The 14,087-nt window shown below is 32.1% G+C and overlaps 1 protein-coding gene across 4 annotated transcripts; it reads right to left on the bottom strand.

Annotated features, from left to right (window-relative positions):
- Positions 3,579–11,393, bottom strand: LOC107622955 (phosphatidylserine decarboxylase proenzyme 2). 4 transcript variants are annotated; one of them, XM_021112937.1, is made up of 23 exons: positions 11,252–11,393; positions 10,884–11,148; positions 10,724–10,803; positions 10,555–10,579; positions 10,149–10,208; positions 9,916–9,984; positions 9,768–9,824; positions 9,392–9,484; positions 9,262–9,312; positions 8,803–8,886; positions 8,336–8,427; positions 7,895–8,050; positions 7,607–7,691; positions 7,049–7,160; positions 6,372–6,472; positions 6,094–6,141; positions 5,629–5,775; positions 5,171–5,266; positions 4,997–5,071; positions 4,815–4,907; positions 4,421–4,507; positions 4,102–4,152; positions 3,579–3,964 (listed from the first exon to the last, which is right to left on the bottom strand). In XM_021112937.1, exons 2-23 carry the CDS (start codon positions 11,115–11,117, stop codon positions 3,860–3,862), a joined length of 2,001 nt encoding a protein of 666 aa, XP_020968596.1. In that variant the 5' UTR covers positions 11,118–11,148; positions 11,252–11,393; the 3' UTR covers positions 3,579–3,859. The 4 variants fall into 4 exon arrangements, with proteins under 4 accessions (XP_020968596.1, XP_016180523.1, XP_016180524.1 ...); XM_016325037.2 differs by lacking the exon at positions 11,252–11,393 and having other exon boundaries at positions 10,884–11,225; XM_016325038.2 differs by lacking the exons at positions 9,768–9,824; positions 11,252–11,393 and having other exon boundaries at positions 10,884–11,224.

Below are 14,087 nucleotides of genomic sequence, written 5' to 3'. Positions count from 1 at the left end.
ATTGACTAATAATTTTAATATAATTAATATAATTAAATTGATATAATCGATGTGATTGAGAATATATGGCAATTATAGCAATTATATCAATTTCAAGCATAATTAACGTGACTTCATAATAATAATTCAGGTGACTAATAACCTATTATGCAATAATAATAATAGTTTCGACTTCATAGAATTGATATATGCCAATATAGTTCTAATCAGTATATAATAATAATAATAATAATATTATATGGATATAAGATTAATTAGTTAACTATATTTTGTTATTTTTTCATTACATGACATATTTATTATTATATTTCAAATTTAGAATTTCTTTGATCTAACATTGCAGTGAAAGAATAGCAAGTAAAACAAAAAATGAAAAAAACATGGAAACATTCTAAATATGATTACCGCTAATATTTTTTTCTTTAGTTTTTAAATATATTATTTATTTTATTTATTTAGAGTAATAACTAAATTTATTATAACTATAGTAAAATTATCTTTAAACTATTAGTATTATTAGTAAATTTTTAAAATTATTGACATATTATCAGTATATATAATAAGTAGTAAATTTTTTTTTATGTTTATTATTTAAAAAATTTATAATTTTCACATAGTCTTTATTCTATTTTTTTTCATACCTAATGATTATTGACTACGATCCTATTAATAGTGTCACCTATAATAGATTATACGAAGAGAAAGTATGAAAAATAAAAACAAGAATTATAAGGCTATAAAAAGTTCCATTCAAGTTTGATAAGAGTAAGACGGTTTACATAGAAATAATTCTAATAGATGATAAGATTCATTGATTCATTTACTAAATTTTTTCAAGTAATGCTAAGTTCAATTTATAAATAGAGTTTAATTTTGATGCACTGACAGTGTAAAGCGTTTTACATAGTCGTGTAATCACATCCATTCTTTTGGATGACCATTCACGCGGTCAATGTGAAATGTATTTATTTTTATTGATGTATCATTACGTAATTGGATACACGTGTAAAACTACTTTACAGTGCATCAAAATTAAATTCTTATAAATATTTGTAGTTCATATTTTAAGTTAATTTTATAAGTACACCATTTCACAAGTCAAAGACAATTCTTTTTAATAGCTTTGTAAATACTAATAGTTTTTATATTTAATTTGTTTTGCAACACGATAAAATTCATTGTTCAATTAAGAATTATTTGACAAAAATATTTGAGAATAAATTGGTAGAAAGGAAAGTCTATGTCTTCTTAAATTTTGAGATCGAGAAATCAAGTGGAATATATCTTCTAACTGTACACACGTGCAAAATATCTTTTAAGATGGAGTCAAGTATAGTACATTTGGTCGATGATCGTAAAATTCTGGATAATCATTTTAATTTGCTTGCTCATGCTGATATATTAAAACAAACAAATGAACAATTCTACTTATTTGGTACGTAATTAATTTATATTAACCCACACAAAATTATTTTCCTTTTGATTTTAAATTTTGCCAAAAAATTGTATAATAGCATCATTTTATCGATAACAAAAATTTTAACAGTTTATTTATGAAAATATTTGAAATTGTATTGGGACTTTTTTTAAAGGTATATCCTTTTATTAATATACTATTGTTAGATTTATCGTTTAATATAAAATAAATCAGTAAATTCTTTTTATTTTATACACGTTCGAAGTTATAATTTCTTATATTATTCACTCATTTGTCCTTAATTTGGTACTTTTAATTCATTTTTTTGTTCAATTAGATGTTATTAGATTCTTGACTAGAAAAGAAAAACTCATATCATGGTCGAAAATAGAGAGAAATGACCAGTATATTGTGATTGATCTTCATGATTTGCAGTATGTAAAATTTTAATATGAATATTTCTTTAAGTTATAATTATGTGTTGTGGTGCAAATTTTTTTTTCTTTATATATTACTACTTACTCCCTTAATTCTCACTTTCATTCAAAAATGAGAAAAAAATAAGATGTACACTATGAGATCATTTTACAATCCAATTACTTGATCATCTATGTGATCACCAAGCAACCAAATACATAATTTATTCTCTAATTTATAAAATTTAACAAAGACATTGGTAAACATATTGGTTTCGCATTTATTTATATATTTTATTTATTTATGTTATATTTGTAATTATATTATATCTATTTTTATCAATATATATTTTTTTAAATATCGTTAGTGTTAGCACATTGTGTATTAAATAAATTAAATGATAGAAACACGTAACTATTTTCTTTTTCAGTCAAGATTAAGTAAAATACTGTAATTTAGACTTACAATATCAACATATTAATAGTAAAATGAAAAAAATGTAATATTATATCAAAAAAAAATTTTAAATCATAATTGTAATTTATGATTGAAATCATAATTTAAATATTTTAAACGGGATAATTTCATTTAGAGAATTCATAATTTAAACATAATTTTTATACACTTAATAGCTATATTCGAGTTAATACATTTAATACTATATTTAAAAAAACACAAACAATGCACATCATATTATTTATTTATTAATTAAATTATTACAATTCAAATTAATTTTAATAGAATAATTTAAAATTATAATTTCAGTTTTATCACGTGCATGGCACGGGTTATTACACTTGTATATATATAAAAAGGGTTAAGTACGATTTTGGTCTCTAAGGTAGGGGTTAAAATTTTTTTTTGTCCTAAACCTTTTTTTACTTACAAAATCGTCGCTAAGATTTAACTTAGTTTTAAAATCGTCGTTCAGACGAAAATACCCTTCCCCCTTCTTCTCCAAAATCAACCAGAAGCAGAAGCAGAACCAGAAGCTAAAGCTGAACCAGAAGCTAAAGAACAGAAGCAGAAGCAACAACAATGAAACAACAACAACCAGATACAGAAGAACAACAACAACAATGGATCATGTATACAGTTAACCATTTCCTAAAATTCACTAACAGAAAATCAAAATCCAGCTAAACTAATCCAGAATCAAATCAAGGAACTAAGACTAACAAAAAATAGAAAGTGAAAGAAATATGGTAACCTATTATATTACCATTTATATCTTTAGTCCTAATATTCTAGTAAAAACTAAAATAGTATAAATACATTAAACATTTAAAACTTAAAATCCCTCCTTATTTATTTTAGAACAAATACTACATAATCAATAAATATTATCATTTTTTGCCAACACTTCATCAATAAGAATTTGCACTCATATTTACAAACATCTTATACACAAAAAATACAATTTACATTTATATTTATCAGAATTTTACACATAAATCAATACAGTTTGCACTCATATTTTTTCAAAATTTACACACATAAATTAATAAAATTTATTTGTTAAAAAAATTTAATATTTATACTAACCAAATAATAGCAAAAAATACTAAAAATTATTAGCCCCAAAAAATTTCTCTTTATTTTAAACTCAAAAGATACCTCTTATCTTCTTTCCATTCATCTCTCTTTCCAATTCGCGAAACCAAACATTGGAAAGACAATGATACAGGTTAACTGCCAGTCGATACCACCAGTGATCGGTTTATAAATCATTCAATTGTTGAAGTGAAACAATAGATTCTTGAATTGCGCGAGAGAAACACGTGTAAAATTCTTTATACATTATTGGTTGTTCGATGTTCATTTGCTTTACTAAGCTGAAACTGCAAGCAATGATTTTGTATCACGCTTAGCTAAACCTATATTTTATTATACAGATAAAATTAGCTAGAGTTACGGCTGAAAGAGGTTGAAATACGTCTGTGCTTTACAAAATAGCAATGACATGGTTATTGGTTAGAAGAGAATGGTACACAAATTGAAAATTCCAAGTTGGTCAACCAGATTTCAAGACGATTTCGTAGAGATGCCCAATCTCATCCCCACACAAACCAAGGTTTCTAGTGATCTGCTGCTATTTGCTAGAAGATCTTCATCAATTGCTATTGAGTTCTGCAGAGCACAAATCAAAACAAAATGGACCTCACCCCATGCATAATTTGCATGTATTCATATAATTAAAATCTTCAAGCTAAGACAATATCCAGAACAAAAAGAACATAAGAAGTATAACCGATTGTAATACCAACCTTTTCGAAAACACAAATTACAGTGCTTCCACCAAAGGAGAAATATCCAAACTGTATATTAAGCAAATAAATGTTGATTAGAAGCAAAAACAACATCAGTGTTTATATAGCTTCTAAATGTTAAGTGTAACAATCCTATTAATTCAAAATCCCACTCATCATGTTATGTGTAATATCCACAATATTCAAGGACCATTTAATAGATGCAAGTGAAATTTCAAATAAAAAAAGTTTTTGACACAACAGTCAAAAATCTAATTTATCATTTCTCAAGCAACAGAAAAATTGGGAGATCAGTAATAAACTGTAACTTGCAAACCTCATCTCCCTTCTTGACATAATCACCCTTTTTCCTTGTAAAAGTAATGCTGCCGACCATAGTAGCTCCTATTGCAACAAATGCCACCTGAATCCAAATCATATATTACTCCCAGGTTAAAAAAAAAACACTAAATATCAGGCGCGCAGCTATGGGATAACTTTGTTACAAAAAAACATGTAGTTTCAATCCTAGGATGATGGCTATTTATAAATTGTTCAAGGTAAGAAATGTAAGCCTTTACATTTTTGCAATCCAGCCAATGGTGAAATAACAAATTGGACTTGTTATCCACAAAGTAATATTCTCCAATAAATTCACGTGGCAGAATTTTGAGCAGGACCTAGTTATGAACTCAGGCATTTGTAAATTAAAATTGATAGGGATGACAAACCTTTCCAAAATCTACAGTAGAAATTATTGAAACAACTCGCTTATTCTCCGTGAATACATTACAGTACTTGCTATTTACAGCAATTGGATTGACCTAAAAAAAAACACTAATGACAATCAGCACCAAGAAAAGTAGAAAACATAAATGTAAAAAATGATTCTCCTTAGGTCATCTTCTCATACCGTATATAAGCATCCAGGGATGTCAACAAATTGCTCAATAGTTCCTGATACTGGAACATGGAAACGGTGATAATCCTGCAATAAAGAAGCATTCAAATAAAAATTTGCAATCAAATTACTTGCAAAATTAAAGTGAATTTGAAAGAAATAAGACACAAAGAAAGCAACAAATACCTGTGGTGCCAAACGGAATATTACCAAAGTTCCATCAACAAAAGCATTGGAACACATTTCTTTCCCCAAAAGACCTTGAACTGAAAACTTTCGACCCTAAAAGGAACAATCAAGAACCATAAATATACACAATTTAAGTTGAAAGAATTAAACGATAGAATATATTCCAATTTTCAAGGAACATAAACTCTTCAAAATTAAGGGGGAAGTTGAAATATAGAATGTCATAAAGAAATGGTAGTAGATATACTAATAGTTACCTGAAAAGTGTATTCATCATGCATCACTTGATAATGTGTAAAAACCAAATGGTTTCATATGTTTTATTTCAGAATTGACTAATTAATATGCCTAAAAAAAATCTGTTGGCAGATTTTCAATGTGAATATCTACATAAAAGAAGTGTTGATTCGAGACCAGGAACCTTCGATAAACAAGAGAAGTAACAAACGAAGTACCTTAATCCAAAATCTTGAACTGTCATCAACTGTTTTAAATGCCATTAGACGGCAATCAGCAGCACATACAGCAATGTTATCACATTCTGGAGAGGAAATTGGTCTTGAACCGGGCTTTAACTCTCTAATGAAAAACTCATTGAATGTCTGCTCAGAAAAAAGAAAAAAAAATGGTAATCTTCCAACTGCTTGTATACAACCAAACCTTTAGTACCCAGTTCAATGGAGAGAGATTTTTTTCAGTTCTAGGAGCAAGTTCTAGCAGGATCAATAGAGATATATATTCTACTAGCAGATAATAGATATCATATGGGCCTTTTTATATTTCAGGTCCCCTTTCTACCCAAATTTTGTCCTATTAACTTACAGAAATCTCATTAACAACTAACAGGCTCAAGAGAAGTTCAGGAGCAACTTTGCATCAATAACAAATGAATTAAAACTCTTTCAGAAGTTTTAGCCCACCTTAAAGTGTTCCAGTGGATACTTGACTTCAGCCAAATTGATTTGACCCTACAATAATAGTCACATTTTATATTAAGGGTTAATTATAGACACACAAGTTAAGAACATAAAGAACTAAAGTAAAACTGTAACTAGAACTAAAGTGAAACAAGGGGGCACCTCAATAAAGAGAAAATTTCATTGAAACTCCCAATCAAGGGACACCATATAACTACAGACATACATTTTCCTATGACATGCCAACATCAAATTGTTTCATAAAAGAAGCAATTTCCAACCTTATAAGATTCAACAAACTTGGGTATATCAGCAGCGGATTCAGGTGAATCCATTCGTGCTCCCTGCTTTTCGGAAATGCTTTGCAAGAGCTCCTTAACCCCTGCGCGTAAGATGTCCACCAATGGAGAATACAATATTAAGAAAACCCAATACATAAAGCAGATCTGATATAACGTGACCCATGGTGCTAGAAGTATGCAGAATACTTCTAATTGTAAAAAACTCTGATACTTTTTATTACTCCTAATCTATTGGTATTTGGCACAAAATCAACTTAAATGTCAATGACAAAAAAACAAACACAAAAGAGGAAAAGAAGTATCTACAAGATCCATATCTGTATGATGACTTTCAACCATCAAAATCATAATACGTTCTACTAACAACAACACTTCGGAAGATATAAGCTTTAAGGCCCAAAACAATGCGCAATGACTGGTTAAGTCACGTGAATTTATATCCTCTAAAGTGAGGAAGTTGGTAAAGTGATAAAGTGAGGGGTTAATCACCATTGAATTTGAAACTTCCAAGAAATGTGTGCCCCACTATCTTAATTTAAAAGTGATTAACTCCTCACTTTACTACTTTACCAACTTCCTCACTTTACAGGATCTTGATCCAAGTTACATAAATAAAGAAATTCTTTTGAACTAAAAGGTTTGAGGTTATCTCATACCTACATCCATTAAGCCAAGGCCTACTTTTGACTGATAAATAGCTCTCATAGACAAAACAATTTTTTTGTCAATTATTTCTTCAACAAGCCTTTGAGACTTCCGATCATATACCTGATACCAAAAATAAGATAAATAAATAAGAATTTTAAAGGGAGAACAGATACAATTTAAGACTAAAATCCCAGTAAATTTTTTTTTTAATATCAAATTCTCTTAGAAACATTCATGATTCTCTACTTGAATGACGTTATTGAGTCAATACTATTCAAATTCTCATGCATTTGAAAAAATTGGCATGCATGACAAAAATTGATGCTTGATAAAAGAGTGAGAAGGATGCAACGATTGATGTATCTAGCAAATGAGCATGGAAGCCTTTCTTCAAATTATTATAGTTATGTGGCTAACTCAGACATTAGAAATGTGGAGAACGGATTTTCCAAGAGGTTCCGCACATCCTGGTATAACTATAAAACATACATGAATCTATGATGTATCATATAAATCTCATTAGATTGTTAAAATAAAGAGACAAAAAGGGATAGAAAATGGCATACCAGGATATGGGAAGCACTAGATCCAGATCGAATACCAACATCATAGGATGAGAAATGGGCCCATTCACTCAGTTTGAAGAACCACCTAAATAAATAAATAATAAGTGAAGTTTCTTATTTGATTGACGAGCTCGTTTCTTATTTTATTGATTAACAATCATAAATGCATAGCCAGATTCCTTTTATGTCACACTAAAAAAATTGATATGTAATCCATTAGGTCAATAATGATCATGCTCTGGTATCCTGTCTCTCAAAGTCTAAACTAGTAGCAATGTAGAAGATTACCCATATGAAGCTTGCTTATCAGTCAAGAATCCTCCAGTCATCACCTGATTTCCAGTCCCTTCGTCAAAACAGAGTGTTAAGTGAATCATGCTGTTCAACTGGTCGGAAATATTAAGAACCTCACCACAAACAGGACAGCAATTCAACAGTGGTTCCCTGCAAATACCAGCAGCTAGTTAAGTTAATAAAAATCAAACAAAAGTAATTGGACAACAGTTTGAAAAACAAGTTCCTAATCCAAGTGCATTCATTGTTGACGATTTTTTTAGACTGAACTAATAGTTTAGATTGAGTGGTTAATTAAATCATTCAAAAATAATACATCATCAGCAATACAAATGAAAAGCTGGAAATATTTAACACAACATATGATAGCTGAAGACGACAATAGGTTTAAAAAACCAAAGCTTTTACTCTCTTTGCATCAAGATTAGTCATTACTTTTCTTGTTGAAATGTAAGAAGGGCAGCCAATTCATCCATGCTAACAACACCATCTCCATTCTTGTCAGCTGCTTTGAACAACTCCTCTTTCTGTTGAGAAAGAAATTGTACCGGTGAAGCAATGAAACAAATATATACAAAACTAGAAATTGTATTGGTTCAAGATTTATTATTTGAACCGTGAGGTTCAGACCTTCTATGATGAAGAATTGGGCTTGGGTATAGCCAACAACACAATAACAAAGCCTTATCTCACTATGCGGGATCAGCTTAGGCTTGGATATAACCATGAAAGCAAATTTCAATTGTTTGAATTCAAGGTTCAAAGTTTAAACTTTCGTTAGTTAATCCCAAGAGAAGATAAGAAAATCATACTCCAAATCCAAATTTGGGTATACAAGCAAATGAAAGATAATTCAGCAAGCTCAAAATTATTGAGAAAAAAAAATAGGTGTAGGCCTGTACCTTGCTGGTTGCTAATTGATTGCCAAAAGCATCGATTAGATCAGAAAATTCAGACAGTGAAAGCATCCCATCTTCATTGAAGTCCTGCCAACAGCATAATGTCTCAGGTTGATAATACTAAATGAGATAATTATATTTAAATTATCAAAACAATTGTGAATTACATATTGCACTTTCTATGACGTATATAATTCAAAGATTATTCTATCATATATATGTTCAACTTATATGGAGTTCCTTTCAGTTTTATAGAGCCTCAAACAGAGAAAAGGAATCACCAAGAAGAAACTGGAATAGTCACATTAATATCTACTAGCAATTGGTACAATGTTGTATGAAATCAGCACTCTCATGTAGCAATAGGATGATTAACTACTACTTCTGATAACCTCATATGTCAGTTATTCAGGCCCACACTAGACACAGGTTATCAGAATGCAAAGGAAATATCAAACTTACCACTATAGATAAGATGCGTCTTACAAAACCTTTCTCCGTCTCAATTGGGTCCTGTTAGGTTTTATTCATAATTGTTAGAAATCTTTGTCATACTTAAATTAACAACAGTATACACATTTACGTCATATACCTCTATAGAACATGAAATAGAAATGCTGCCAACCACTTTTCCTGGAACTGATGGATCTAAAAGGTTGATGATCTCAGTGTCAGAATCAGAATCCTGCATTGCCAAGTCATCGGCATCAAAGTTTAGAAAATGGATAATGCTTAAGGGTGTGTTCATGAGTTTGATCTAGAATGAGAAGGGAAGTAAGAGAGGTTTATAGGGTTTTAACCCTCACCCCTATCCAAAAGTTTTGTTGTTTCAAAGGGAAAGCCATTTAAAGGGTATTATTAATCTCTCAACCCCCACCCATCCTAAAACAAATACCCTGATTTTATAATTTCCCCCAAATCTTTTTTCCTTGGGGAATAAGATAAAACTATCTAAACCCTCCCATTACACTTCTTTTCCCCTTGATGCCTTTTCCTCCCTTTTCAGCATAACTTGTGCGTATACCCTAAAGAGCACATAAAGTAGCTGGTAAATGAATAGATCCAACTACACACAATTAAAAAAATTATATATGAAAATAAATCAAGTTTCCTCACCTGGGTCAGAAATTCAAGCAGATCAATCTCACAGTATCCAACAAGAGTATTGCTGGACAATTTATTGGTCTGCATGAGAAAAAAAAATTAAAGTTAGATGCAGTATTTAAACTTAATTTCCTTCTAGCACATAGAGATTGACAAACACTTCTTCTCTTGAAATGAAGCAGAAAGGCATCCCAGATGTAAAGCATAATTAAATAAAGAAAACTAAAACGGTTCTTATAGCATACCTCGTAAACTGAGATTCTTGCAACATGTGGTCCATTCTGTTCCAAAAGAAGTTTCTTTTCCTGGGAAAGAGAATATCAGTCTCAGAGAAGAAACACTGCCCTATAGTAAAAGTAATTGAATAAACTAATATCACAGCAAACTAAACTCAAGTTCCTATAGTAAAAGGAATGATGAATGAAAGCAAAGCATGTCCACCTTTTTTGTGGTCACCCATAATGCCTGAACTTTTAAAGCATGGTTGTAGATACTTACATAAGTAGCATTAATCTCCAACACAGTAACGTAAGTTCCTAAAGTACTTCTTAGTTACATGAGGCGCATAAACATGAAAGCACATATACACAGCATGGTAGCACCAACTCAAAAGGAAATTAAAAAGAAGAATAACAGTTGAAGAGTACTCACAGAATTCCAAACAGGCTTGTCTGTACTGCACCATCATGGAAAAAAACACAGAATGAATACATAAACGGACTACATTTTTTTTAATTCCTAAAACAAAGGCAGAAAGTAGAAAGAACATCTTCTTCAAAGAGTTACGATAGTGAAAAGAATATGAATATTAGTTGATTACTTGTCGGAGGTCTTAGTACGGAATGTCTGTTCTCCGAGTGAAAGGCATGCAATCCATTTGTCCTTGAACTGCATCTCCGCCTACACAACCACAATAACTGTAAATTTCAGCTGAATTACAGAGAGAGAGAGAGAGAGAGAGAGAGAGAGAGAGAGATTACGCGGAGTAAGGTAAAGAGGGCGATTCCGGCGAAGTTGTCGGCGGAGATGAGTTTCTGTGAGGAAGAAGATCCTTTGCCGTTGCCGTTGCCGTTGCCGTTAGCGTTACCGTTAGAGTTAGCGGTGCGGTGGCGAATATAGTGGCCGATGTGAAGACGCTGCTTGAAGCGAGCTCGACGGGAGGCTTTCTTTTCCGTTACGGAAGAAGACGACAGTTTGGAGTCTCCGTGACCCATTCTGGCGTTTCAGAATTCAGAGCTTTGGAAACTGAGAAATGAAATGATGATTTACTACTAATTATGATTAAATGGGAATTTGGAACCCAAAATCACCCGTTAACTTTATTATTAATGGAGCTACTGTTATTACTTTTATGTTAATTAGAGTGAGTAGTAAATAGTAATCAACTAATCCATTGACGTGGTTTGATGCTGATGCGAGCGGCTGACGAGAAACAAAAGAGGGTGATGAATATTCAATTCAAAATTCACTACTTTGTGCCTAATCTTTTTTTCCCATTTTCCATCATTCATCAACACGCACAAAATGATTCCTTTCAGTTTTTTGTTGTTTTCGCCCCACCAATTTTTTGTTGTTTTCGCCCCACCAATATACACTCGCTTTTTATTCCCAACAAATTCAGTTATTAACATTTTCCTAATTTTAAGGGAAAAGTCCATTTCATTTTTTTTTTTGTGACTGAAATAAATTAAACAAAGAAAAACAAAAGAAACAAAACAAGGAACTGCTTAAATAGAGGGACAGTCCCGTTTAAGACTACTCTTAAACTCCTCCCAAGGTGAAAGAAGCTCCACATGCGAAAGTTGTAACTTCATCGCCATCTTTGCCTAACGATTTATCATGCCCATACCGTGCACAAGTAGCACAAATCAACTGTAAACTCTCGTACTCCACTTCATAAGTCACACCCTCCACTATAATATGTTTGATTACAGGCAACTCAAGATTAATTTGAACACAAGCTCGGGCATATTTTCCTCTTTCTGCGAGCTTAGTAGCCAAATCTACTTTCACCGGAGTCCCAATTGCAGAAGCAATTCGCAGCATTGCTTGTTCCTGGTAGCACCAAATTGGAAGTCCCGAGACTCGAATCCATACCAGCGTTGATCCAAAGGATTTTTCGCATGGCCTAAAATCCACATCCCATGGTTTTACTGCAACATAGTGACCGTCTATCAACCACGGGCCACCAAGAATGACTTTCTCACGATCTCCAGCAATATCAAATTTAACCAAAAAATATCCAAATCCCACATCCAACAAATCAAATCCTCCTTTGATGCGCCATACTATCCGAAGCTTATGCATGAGAGCCGTGTAGCCATAATACTTATCCAACACCTTGATCACGATGGCTTCCTTATAAGGTTCAGCTAGACATTACACCTCATTCAATTACTAGTTCTCTAATTCTCGCTCATTGATGATAATAATAAGAATTGTATATATTAGTAAATTGATCAGCAATGCAATTAACTTGAAAAATCGAACTGACGTTGTTGTTGATAATTTGTTATGATGTGTGAGAAAAAACACAATTAGATAAATCAACTCCCACTAGATATATTGCATGAAGTCAAATTAAATATAGGATGCTATAATTTTATTTATTTACTTATTTTTTTTTAAATAAAGTAGCTCAACACAATAGAGTGGAACAAATTTAAAGAAAAAAAAAACGATCAACACCTAGAACAATACAACTTAAAAACTCTCTATGTCATCTCCGGCATAGCCATCAACAACACAAAGAGCGCACACCTTTCCACTCTTCATTGCTAAGGAAGGTCATATTGATGATTTCTTCGACACCTTTGCTTTCATTCTGAAATATCCTCCTATTCCGTTCCATCCAAATGTTCCAGATGATCGCACAGAAACATCTCAATCGCTGCTTTCGTTCCTCCTTTCTACGCGGCTCTTCCGTCCAACTTAGGAAGTGGTCCTTCATTAATTCCGGAAGAAACCATAGTCGGCCAAACACAGATAACCAAGCATTCCACACCTTCCAGGCATAAACGCATCCAAGGAACAAGTGATGGACCTGCTCAACATCCCTGTTGCATAAGACACACCGCGTATCATCCTGGTTGAGAATCCCAATCCTACTTAGCCTTTCCTTCGTGTTCACCCTGCCTATCAAAACAAACCAGGTGAAGAGCTCTACTTTTGGTGGAACTAGACCTTTCCAGATGGAGTTAGTGAAGCTGTAACTGGTAATATCCTCCCCAAGCATTCCCTCTTGTAGCACCTGCACAAAGGAGTTAGTCGAAAAAAATACCAAGTTTATCATATTTCCACACCACTCTATCCTCCCTAGTATTTACTATCCTCACAGGTCGCAAAGTCTCGTGCAACTGACCCAGGAGCCCCAACTCCCACTGGAAGAGCTCTCGCCTCCATAGGAAGTTCCAAACCCATTCCAGCCCATCCCAGAACCCACACTCCCAATAAAAGAACCACACTGGTTTGAAACAGAGAAGAGACGGGGGAACCGATCTTTCAAGGCACCAGACTGTAGCCAAACATCCTCCCAAAATCGAGTCTGACGACCATCACCAACCTCCATGGAAAGACCTGTAATCATCTTTTCTCTTAAAAGTGGATCTGTTATCTGCATCTGGCATATATCCTTCTAAGGGCCTCCTCTGATAGGTAACACCTGAGTGGAGAGTAACTCATCCGGTTTCAGATTATTACAGGAACAAACAACCTTTTTCTACAATGGGCACTCTTCCTTAGCAAATCTCCACCACCACTTAAACATGAGGATATATTCTAACTCCATACTAGAGCAACCTTTTCCTTTATCATAAATTTTTTTAATTAAGAAAAACGAAGAGAATAATGCACCTATATTTAAAAATCCTCTATTTGATATTATTAAATGAACCTGCTTTAAGAAAATAAATAAATTACTTTGATACGATTCTTTCACTTTGAGTATAATAGGTATATAAATTTATTTTGTTTATTGATAAAAGATTAAATTACAACTGAATGAAATAACCATCTTTTTTTAATTTTTTTTTTGTCTATAGTTTAGTATAGGAATCTCCTTTATACATACTAATAATTAAAGATATATACGTAAAAGTATGAGCATGACAAAGAAAAAGAGACCAACCTGACATGTGTTAAAAAAAAAAAAATGTTGAGTATATTAATACTAACCTTAAAACTCA

Source organism: Arachis ipaensis, chromosome B10 (assembly GCF_000816755.2).
Source record: "Arachis ipaensis cultivar K30076 chromosome B10, Araip1.1, whole genome shotgun sequence".
Taxonomy (NCBI): domain Eukaryota; kingdom Viridiplantae; phylum Streptophyta; class Magnoliopsida; order Fabales; family Fabaceae; genus Arachis; species Arachis ipaensis.
This window is presented reverse-complemented; position numbering and strand designations above follow the sequence as displayed.